This window comes from Hippocampus comes, unplaced genomic scaffold, assembly GCF_001891065.2.
Source record: "Hippocampus comes isolate QL1 unplaced genomic scaffold, H_comes_QL1_v1.1 scaffold237, whole genome shotgun sequence".
In the NCBI taxonomy this organism is placed as follows: domain Eukaryota; kingdom Metazoa; phylum Chordata; class Actinopteri; order Syngnathiformes; family Syngnathidae; genus Hippocampus; species Hippocampus comes.
The window spans coordinates 1610018-1620886 of record NW_017806159.1 but is presented as its reverse complement, the minus strand read 5'-3'; the positions used below and the strand labels follow the sequence as shown (position 1 = coordinate 1620886).

General features: G+C 40.9%; 1 protein-coding gene across 1 annotated transcript; it reads right to left on the bottom strand.

Moving 5' to 3' along the window:
- Positions 1–195: 195 nt before the first annotated feature.
- Positions 196–10768, bottom strand: LOC109531264 (calsequestrin-2-like). Its single transcript, XM_019895468.1, has 12 exons — positions 10619–10768; positions 8634–8952; positions 5810–5894; positions 5154–5254; positions 4871–4982; positions 3538–3611; positions 3329–3459; positions 2557–2602; positions 2410–2464; positions 895–995; positions 747–821; positions 196–670 (listed from the first exon to the last, which is right to left on the bottom strand). The coding sequence occupies exons 2-12, from the start codon at positions 8868–8870 to the stop codon at positions 491–493; spliced, it is 1197 nt and encodes a 398-aa protein (XP_019751027.1). The 5' UTR covers positions 8871–8952; positions 10619–10768; the 3' UTR covers positions 196–490.
- Positions 10769–10869: the final 101 nt, after the last annotated feature.

Sequence of the window (10869 nt, the reverse complement as noted above, 5' to 3'; positions counted from 1 at the left end):
TAGCATATTTTGAACTTCATTCATTTCAGTTTTTTTACACACTCTTGGAACTTGTAATTATTTATTTATTTGCTCACTGATTTAATGTACTTTGTTACATTGTGCAGGTGTACCTAATGAAGAGAATATTAAAGTAAATATCGTGAATATGAAATATTAAAATACTGCGCAAAGAAAATGCAGAGAGAAGACAAATAGACACGAAGCACCCAGGTTGGTTTATTACCAGTGAGTGCAGATAGAGGTAACACCCAGTTTGCTTGTTTTACCGTGTGTCGATTAACAGATGGATTTTATGCATGACTTTCATGATCAATGTGACGGATGTGTGAACTGCCAATCACAAAACCTCTACCAAGTCAATTTACTGTATTAAAAATATATGGATGCTCCTTAAATGCACATAACATACCATACCTGGTCACCTGTTCTGAAATGGCATTGCTGATGTTGGGGTTATGAGAAATGACTGCTTCAAAGATGCATATCACTAATCCTCATCATCATCATCATCGTCGTCGTCGTCGTCATCGTCGTCATCATCGTCATCATCATCATCATCATCCTCGGTGTTGACTTTTCCAGAGAGGACGTCTTCAATCCAGTCCTCCAGCTCCTGAGCCGAGGGCAGATCTTCCTCCTCCTCCATCAGCATCCACACGCTGTCAGCCTACACGCACGCACGCTCACACAGTATTACTTGATGATGTCACATGCTCACACACGTCATGTCTTGATGGACTCACATCTGTCACATTGACGATTCCAATCTGCGGTCTGAACAGATCCACCTTGAAGGTCTTCTCCCAGTAGGGGATCAACTAGAGGCATTCAAGTTTTTGATTGAAATGATCTTCCAATTGTTGTTGGCATGGAAAATGTATGAGTGCTCACCAAGGGAAAGTCATCAGGGTCAATCCACACGATGCTAAGCTCAGGCAGGTGTGTGTTGTCTCGGGCGACCTCCTTCAGGATTTCCAAGAACTCGAAACCGTCTGTGAGAAAGAACAAAGACAAAATCATCCAGTGGCCGTACTCATTTGCAGTCTGGACGCAGATGGGCGGACATCTCAGAGTCTCCAGAAATCTCCGATCCGATAACAGCACAAAAAGATGAGATAGTTGATGCTCATTACTTTTCTTGAAATGCTCTTTGATGCCAACCATCAAAATTGTGAAAATTCAACGCCATGTTTTCATGCCCTGCGCAAGTCAAGAGCAAAATTCAGTCTCATTGTGCGCGTGGGTGGAGTTTTCTTTCTATTGTCATTTTCGTAGACAGGTGTTGGTACAAACAGTCGTTTGTGCCATTGTGGGAGTGAACAAGACCAACGTGATTCCGACAAGTTTTTACAACCAAAATGGTTCTGTGACCCGCCAGTAGAGTAGGACTGTTATCGACAGTGCCAGAGCCATAAAACACAACATGATGGAATAAATGCAGCCTAACCATTAAAAGTGAATCCATCAATGTATCAGGCAGCAGATGCGGGAGATAAATCAGGTTGATGAATTATAGCATTTCTTTTTTTTTTTTTTTTTTAATTCCCTTCAATTATACAGAAATAAAACATTTGGAGACACATTGGTTCTCATTGGAAAACCACATCAGACACTTTGATAACTATTTTTTGACCAAGTATACCACTTCCACAAAAACCAGAATGCTCAAGGGGCCCGAGGCCACAAACGATGAACATCTGCATTTGTCCCCTTGTTTGTCCAAACAGGAAGCCTTTTCAGAGTAATGGCAGCAAGCCATCAAATTCTCATTGCGCAACAGCAAAAGCTGAAATGTTTTTCAATACTATTTGTTACTGTGGGGCAGAGGTGTCAAATTTGTTGTCCTCTGAGAGAGCTGTACATAGAGCGCATTGTGAGCGCAGATGGTTGTTCGTCTGTGTGCCCTGCGATTGGCACACAACATACTTTCTTAAACTAGCCGAAGGGTAGTTGCACTATCCTGTACGCGGGAGCGGAGCTAAGTGGTGGCCAGGGGTGGCCATCTCTGTCACTCTGTGGCAGATTCAGACCAAAAAAATTTGAATACAATGTACTGTTCCAAACAATTGGCTGATCATATTATGTAATTGGCCCTGCATTTGAATATCCGATTATAATATAACTAAGCGCCCTGCGATTGGCTGGCAACCGGTTCAGGGTGTCCCCCGCCTACTGCCCAGAGACAGCTGGGATAGGCTCCAGCATGCTCGCAACCCTCGTGAGGATAAGCAAATTCCAAAATGGATGGATGGATGGATGGATATATAACTAGGTTTGAAAAGAGTCAAGGAACACATAAAACAAAATACATGAACTAATGTAGATGGTCGGCGCTTGCCTTCGGGTCCTGAGTGTGACCCTGTTGCTGAAGGACATGATAGGTGCTTCAGACAAGGTCTTGCTTACCCGGGTCCTCCTCCTCTGCAAAAGCCACAATGTGGATGCCCTCAATGTCATCCTCCTGAAAACAAACCCAACATGTCAAGAAAGAGCAGAGAGGAATGCGGTGTTGTAAAAAGTTATTGATCAAGTTTGCTTTTCATAGAGGCTTACCCAGGTCTCAAACATATCCTCTGCACGCAGCTTTCTCAAAGTGGGCCTGAAGACACAAAAACAACACTGAGTGACGATACAACATCATGAAAAGCACATTTCAGATAGATAGATAGATAGATAGATAGATTGGACTCCACTCGCATTATGGACATAACTTGACTTGATAACGACCAACACGTTGCCGCCCGCGCTGCGGGTGGCGGTGGTTGGAGAGGCATCACAGATCCTCATTCGGACAATTAAGCTCATCTCCCTCCTCTTGCTCATTAAAAATACTCGACACAGCATTGGTTTTTAATGTCACCCGCATGACATGTCCCATCTCCAACTGGAAAATGACTCCTCTTCGCCGAAATGTTCACTGCACACCCATGCATGTCTGCCCCTCCTTGACCACACCATTGGCTCGACAAAACTTGCGTAGGTACACTTTTTGCAAAAAAAAAAAAAAAAAAGTGAAATGATATGCCAGTGTGCATCTGGTTTGCTGTTTCTGGTTGCGCCTTTGGACACTTTTGCTCTGCATTGATTTTCTTTGTGTCCTCCTCGTCTAATGTGTGTCTATTGTCCAGCAGTAAATTGCACACGCTGTATCTCGTTGGACCCATCATACTTGCGTGTTGACAATGTTGCCAGAAAAGCGAAATCTATCAATAAAGACGTGCAGTTTTCAGCTCTTATACGTTTGACCAAGCTAAACTAATTGATTACTCCCAATCAAGCCAAACATGTAAAATTAATGATTAGGAGTCACTTCCTGTTTGTTTACCGTCTATGCTCATTGATGAAGTTGACCAGGTCGTCCTCGGAGTGAGGTTTTCCCGGGATGGTTACGGGCTCCTCCATGAAGGGCTCATAGAAGTTCACCTCGTTCAGCTTCAGGGTCAACTCTTTGGCCACCTGAAGTGACGAATACAGTTAGAACATGTCACGCTACGTACACCACACTGGTGACGGAATACTTGGGCGCTCACTCACAGATTTGTCAAAGGTGGCAAAGAACTTGATGTAGGGTTGAAAGTGCTCGGCAGCCTCCTTGAAGGCATCGTAATCTAAAGATACGAGAGGAGAGTTATCGCACCAGCCTCCTCCTCTATCACACGTGTGACATTTGCACGTCGCCCGGTCGGAAATAGATGAACTTTGAACAGCGCTTTTTTGCTCCCACACATGGTCGGTTATGGGTCACGGATGTGACAGCAGCTGCGCTGTGCAGACGGGATAAAAATGGAGCCGCAAATCCACTGAGATGAGGCGGCAAAATTGCACTGATGAGGTAGCACGGGGTTCCTTTAATTGAAAGCAGATAGGAGACACAGAGGTACCAAGACACTATCGTGGTCAGTGACAGGCAATGGAGTTCTACCTGAGAGGGGGGGCATCCACTCATCAAAGAAAAATGTAGAATGGGCAAAATTACTTTGGACGGTCAAATACACCAAACACAAAATCTGTTTTTTTGGGGACGGGGGTGACCACCATGATCCACAGCAGATTTAACAAATTCTAATCTTTTATTTCCTTCAAGTACACATTTTATATTTATTCCAAAGATGTGTTTCGAGTGATATTGCAGTGTGAAAATGTTTTTCTCATATTCCTATTTGGGCTCTGGTTGTAGGACAGTGTATCCACTAGTACACTGTTTCAAAAAAAAAAGTGTGTGAACTCAAAATTTCAAGGCAACAAACTTGGATAAAACTTTAAGTTGGGCAATTCAACTAAATGTTTTAAATTTTCCTGCTGTGAAAATTTGCTCTTCAGAAAAAAGAAGTAAGAGCTTACAGGACCAGACCCCTGTATTGAACTCCATTTCTAAGATATTTAAGTAAAAACAACCCAGCAAATCATTCTGGGGTAAAGAACTGCTTGCTGTGTTGTGCTAAACTAACATTGTTGTCATAATATCAATAATTTATATTTTGTAGTTTTTCCACCCTTTCGTGGACAGCGGTTACTACAGTGGACATCTTATCATGTTTTCAGGTTACAGGGTGCATGAAAGGGTTAAAATACTGTGATTGGCCCAAAAATACATGTGTTTTTTTATAGTGTATTTCATGCCAACCCAAAAGGTTGGTAATTGCACAGAGATGCCACATGATGGCAGCAAAGAGCTTTCTTCTATTAGACAAAGTTATGGCTGTTGTATAGCTATGGGCCAAGCTTGCATGTTGTAACGTTGTCGCTTTCATTTTTCATTCGAATTTGGGCGGATTAAGATTGAGCCCTATGAACAAAGGCGACATCTTCACCTGTGGTTTTTTTTTTTTTAAATATAAAAGCATAACTTCTCATTCTTGTCCCTTACGCTCTGAGTCCTCGCCCTTGAAGTAACCGATGACACGGATGTCCTCCTCCATCCTGTCGAAGGCCCTCAGCTCCAGAGCGTTGTCTATCACTTCCACAGGCTCCTCCAATAGCTGCAGACAAATATTGCCATGGTTAGGCTTTCAAAATAGACTATCAAGCCAGAGTCGGGGTTTCAAATGAGTTTTTCAAGTCAGGGTCATGGTTTTAAAATAGGGTTTCAAGATGGGGACAGGGTCTGAAATTCTAGTTTGAAATTAGGGCTTGTGAGTGGTTGAACTCACGTCGAGCAAGAACTCCACCAGGGTGCCTGCAGAAAGCCAGCCGTCAAACTCAATCACACGATCGGCCTTGAACACGTACACGCTGCCTTCCTCCTCCAGGCCTGACGGAGCAAACGGAAATAAAATCGATCAAAAGAAAATCTCATTAAATGAAACAAAATTAGAACAGATGACTTGTTCACATACTCTCAAAGATTTACAGAACTGACAAAAAAATATACAGTATATTTATCGGAAATATATCCGTGCTGGAGTCTATTCCAGCTGTCTTCGAGCAACGGGTGGGGTGCACCCTGAACTGGTTGCCCGCCACTTGCAGAACGCAAATACAATTAAGTAATATTATATATAATAAAATTTACTTTTTTCAACAAATGTAATGACATTAAATGATTGAAAGTGGCGCAATGTGTTCATTAAGTCCAAAAGCACGAAAATATAATTATAATATTCGCCAGCATACACGGTCATGGGTTTTTTTTTCTCCTTTTTTTTTCACAATATTTAAAAATATTTTTGGGGCCTCCAATACGTTTTCTATGTATCGAATGTTTATCAGCATGTTGGGGAGAATTTTTTGGGTTTAATGGTTATTAGATAAAGTGGACTTCATTTCACATTTACCAACATCACATCTTGAAATGTTGTGTACTCGCCTAGTTTCTTTGACACCTTGGCGTCTTTTTGGGAGTCGACCATTCCAAAGCCGACGTCTTTCTCCTCCATGACCTGGGCCACGAGCTGCACGTTTAACAGAAGCAAAAAAAAAAAAAAAAAAAAAAAAAGGCATGAGATGAACTTTAAATGTCATTTCATGGTCTTTTAATGACTTGGTGCAGCCACTTAGTGGGAAGATGAAGGGGAGATTATTGTGCCCTGGAGGGCACGGAGACATAGTTACATAATTAGCCAGATTGCTCTAAAAATAGCACAAAAGTAAGAGTGTGGCAGTTGTTCCGATGTGAATGATCCCGCTCTGACACGGCAATTTATATTTGGCTCACAATGCTTTTGGATCACAAACGGAGGTAGAGTCGGGCTGCACTTATGTCCCTCAATCATTTGTGACAGTTGGCTTTCCGGTATTTCATAAAAAAAATAAAAAAATAAAAAAAAGACCGTCCAGAGTGTTTACAGAACTGTTGTCCCTTGTATTGAACCACCAAATTAAAGATATCAGTAAAAAAAACTCTGAGCAAATCGTTTTGGAATAGACGACTTGCTTGCTTTGTTGTGCTAACTAACACTGCTGCCATAAATGTTGATAAATTATGTTTTAAGTTTTGCCAACTTAACCCTTTCATGCACCCTGAAACCTGATAACCTGATCAGCTGTCCACTGTAGTAACCGCTGTCCCTGAAAGGGTTAAATGACATTTTTTTTTTTTTTTTTTTTATAGTGGTTAAGTACACTCACGAATATCAAGTGCGCATTGCTGGCATAGGATTAAAGTCAACGTGAAACGAGAGGGTCCGGACTGTTCTGAGTGTAACATGAGATGCATTGTGCACATTGTTTCCAACAGTGTGTGATACAAAAGGAGATTGATTTGAAACTGTGCACTGTATCCTGTGTGGTGAATGATCTTGAATTGGAAATTTAAATTAAAAAAAAAGACATTTTGTCCCATGCATTTGTCCTCACATATGTGCAAAAATGACCTGAAAGTTTGACTTTTGTTGTGCCATTCGGTGCCATAGCTTGGGAACATTTAATAACTGACGAGAGATTCCTTCAAAGTGCGAGGTCAACCGTGTATTCTTGGCAGAGGTGTATCACTGAAAGGGGGTAATTCATTTTTACGAGCTACTCTGCGCATGCATTCTCATTTGCATTTTTATGTGTTGTGTTTCTCGTTTTACAAATGGCGTTAGGGATATATATATATATATATATATATATATAAAATAGAGAACACAAAATATAAAATAGAGAACACAAATATTAAACTCCTTAGGGTGTATGAAAAATATATCAAGTACATAAAAAAATACGGAACACAATGAATATAGAATAAATATGAATGCTAGAAATAATATTCATAAATAATATGTCGAAAAAAATTATATCCAAACCAAAATCAATAAAATAGAATAAAAGGAGAAAATGTGTGTGTATAGTGAAAAGCAAAATTAATTAGATGATAACATAACTCATAAAAACATAACTAATACAATCAAGTATTTTTTGAAGCTTGAATGCAGACTGACAAATTACTACAGTCAATAACTGAGATTTAATAAATGTAAAAAAAAATTGCTAATTATCGAGTGGAGTTTTTTTTTTTTTTACCCCTTTCATTGTGAAATTTGGGTACATTGTCAAAATATATTATTGTACTTTTTGAAACTGAAAGATACTTCCTCAGTATTGATTAATCCAAGGGGTTTACCAGCTTGTTACACATTTCTGAAATCAATTTTCTCAAATGCATTCAATTCGAGGTAATGCACAATGATATTTATCGATGTAATTTATCTTAACAAGGTTGGGAACAGATAAACATCAATGTGCAACACTTGACTTTTCATAAATTTCTGCGGGTGATCACTTCAAATTTTCCCAGGAAGTCACAATGTCCCAGCAGTGTTTTTAGAAGGGGCTCTCTTATGCGATCCTTGCAGGCTGCCATGATGGTGAGCCCTGCTCGAAGACTTCAGAAATAAAATGCACATAAAGTCGATTAAAAAAAGAATTACATTAAATCTAATAATTATTAAACTAAGTAAAATTAAATCGCCTTTTTTATGTACTCTAGCCTAAGACAGGAGTTCCAACAAATTTGAAAATAGCGTAACAAAAGAAAATAACATTTAATTTAAATCTAATTAAATTCAGTTAAACTAAGTAACATGTAATAACATGACATGTTCATATCGTTTAAATACATGCTGAACTCTAATGTAAGCAATTTTGAGTGAATTAAATAAAATCAAATAGAAAGAAAAATAAACAAATGTCAACGAAATTAAACACAATTAAATTAAATAAGTTAAATGAAATGAAACAAAGCCATAAATTATTTAGACTTACAGAAGTGAAATCTAAGTAAAATGAAATACAGGTACAATAAAATCAAATAAATGAATCAATAAATAAAATGACGTTGTCAGTGAGCTTCCGCATTGTGAATGTAAAGCTCATGACATTGGTAGAGCGCCATCTAGTGGCCTGTTTGAACCTTGCTGCAACTTGACCCCCTCCTCCCAAAGAACCAATGTGGCTTTCAGGTGTCAGCGTGTTCTTGAAAATAAATAATTGAGTAGACGGTCTGTATTACAATTTGAATTTTCCATTTGATTGTTGCATGATAAGCAACTCCATTCCCCTTAAACTGCTGTGCAGCCTCTTGATTTGCAACGCATTCCATCAGTAATGGTGAGAAACACCATGACTAATTCCTAATGTGCAAGACTGAAGTCTTCTATTTCGGTTTAATTCAATGGACCGTATCTCCCATCACGCTTCGTTCTTCGAACCTCCAGCACAAGCTCGGTCATCTGGTGCTGTTTCTGCTGCTCCTTGCCGTCTGCCACGGGCTCGTGGTAGAACAGGCACAGCATGTTGTACTGCTTCAAGGCCTTCTTGTAGTTCTTGTCATTGATGTCGAGAACGCGGTCTTTGCCGTCATACTGCGGAAACTCCAGACCCTTCTCGGTCGTGGCCACGGACACCAGGCCCAGGCACGGGAGCAGGAACAACCAGAGAGAGAGCATGCTTCTCAGCTACGGCGTCCTCAAGCTCCAAAAAGTCCCAGAAGTGCGCTTTGAGTTGTTGGTTGCAAAGGTCACGCAGGCCCTGAGAGAGGTTACGAGAGGAAGTGTGAAGGTTCTTGAAAAATGTCCATCAGTGGTCGCGACTTCTCCCCAAAAGTTCCACTTTTCCGTGCATCCTATACTTCAGCCTTCTCCTCTCGCTCCTTCGCGCCTCGACAGAGGAGCGCACGGTCCGGCATGTGAAAGGGGCTGATCGAGGGCTGACCGAAAAGAAGGAAAGCCATACATAGCAGCGCTCCACCTCCGCCTGTGCGGGCTAAGCCCATTTTTAGGAGCGCAGTTGTTTGAAGGCTAAAAATAAACGTCCGAGTGAGAAAGAGAGGTGGGCTTACGGGGGCTGGACGACTGGATGGCCATCATGTGGAGCTTTGGGGAGAGGTTGTTTATTTTGGGAGGGAACCACAAACAAAGTGGATGTGTGATTTATCGCTTTGTTTTGTTGAGTATTTTAGGTGACAGCTCATATCTGCCAACAGGTGTGTGCAAAAGGGCAAGTTGAACACTTACTAGTATTTTGTTACTAGTCTGGGGCTCCATCTGGAAAGATTTGGCCACAAAATACTCTCGAATAGTAGTATAGGTCACGACAAATATGGAGGGATGCTCATGCAAGGGGGCTGTGAATTGATGATGTGACTGCTACAAAAACGACAACACATACGGATATTGACTATCAACATATTGTGAAAGCATTGCGGAACTTTAAGAAGGCACAAAAATGGAATGTTCTTCAATGCCCAAGTCAGTCTTCTGATCTTAAGCCAAGAGAGCATCCTTAGACCCATAAACAGGACAAGACAGATGTGAAGTCAACAAAGAAGATACACAAACAATACTGAAGACGAAGGTGTAAAAATGTTTTTAAAAAAGGCCCACAAAAAGGACTTTGAGAAGGTAAGGTCACTCAACGCCCAAATTAGTCTCCTGATCTCAACCCAAGAGAGCAAGATTTCAACTTACCAAATACAAAAGTGAAAACAGAAAAAAACATTCGGATCAAAAGGACCAAAGTGAAGACAACAAGGTCCACAAATAAGCAGAAAAAAAAGATTGAAGATGAAAGCGAATGAAAAAAAAATGCACAACACTGAAGACCAAAGTCAAGGGATCAATACCCACTCGAATAATACTGAGGACACATAAAAATAAGAGGAGCCACAAACCAGCAGGCAATGAAGACAAAAGTCGAGCCCGCCCCCACCAACAAGCAGAAAAGAAACAAGGCCACAGTCAATATTGGAGACAAAATTGAAGGCAATGTAGCCCCAAAATAGGTCAAAAAAGAAACCTAAGATGACGACACGAGGACAACCACTCTCACTAATAAGCAGGGAATAAATAATAAAGACAAAAGTGAAGGCAACAAGTCCCCTAAAAAAGCAGCAAGTCCAAAGAAGGAAACCAAAGAGTGCAATGGATCTATTGAGGCTGATGGATTGCTCTGTTTTTCCACAGCAGACATTTTCACTTAGCAAGACTAACAACATTAAGAGGCTCTGCTTTAGGCTCATGTCCTCTCAAGTCACGGCGCACTCAAAAAGATCTTCCACTCGATGGCCACAACATTAGGTACACCTCCACGTCCCAGCTATGCATTTGAATCTCTTCTCGACCTCCATTTGAGTTCATTCGTCAGGGTGTTGCAGTGCAGCTCTCACGTTCATCAAACATGCGATCCAGAAAAATACCTGATGTTGCTCCAGGGGATCTTCTCAGTCTGGGTCATATCCAGCTGTCCCGTTGCACGTCCGGTTGTCATGGTGATGATTCAAAACACCCCTTAGGGGTGGTTGTGAGGGTCGGGGCGTGCTTTCAGAAGGGCAGCCAGGTTCATACAGTTCGCTGGGAGATAAACAAGGAAAGTTTTTCAAGAGAGATGTATAGATTGAAACTTGTAGGATCATGTTAGAGTAAAAAACATGTAAATCATATATCTATA

Bases quoted from the DNA above. Each gene is read 5' to 3' on its own strand.
- LOC109531264 (XM_019895468.1), bottom strand. From the start codon at position 8,870: ATGCTCTCTCTCTGGTTGTTCCTGCTCCCGTGCCTGGGCCTGGTGTCC. The intron at 4,983-5,153 runs GTGAGTTCAACC...ATTTGTCTGCAG, and splicing joins TGGTGGAGTTCTTGCTCGAC to CTATTGGAGGAGCCTGTGGA. The intron at 2,603-3,328 runs GTAAACAAACAG...TTGTGTCTTCAG, and splicing joins TTCATCAATGAGCATAGACG to GCCCACTTTGAGAAAGCTGC.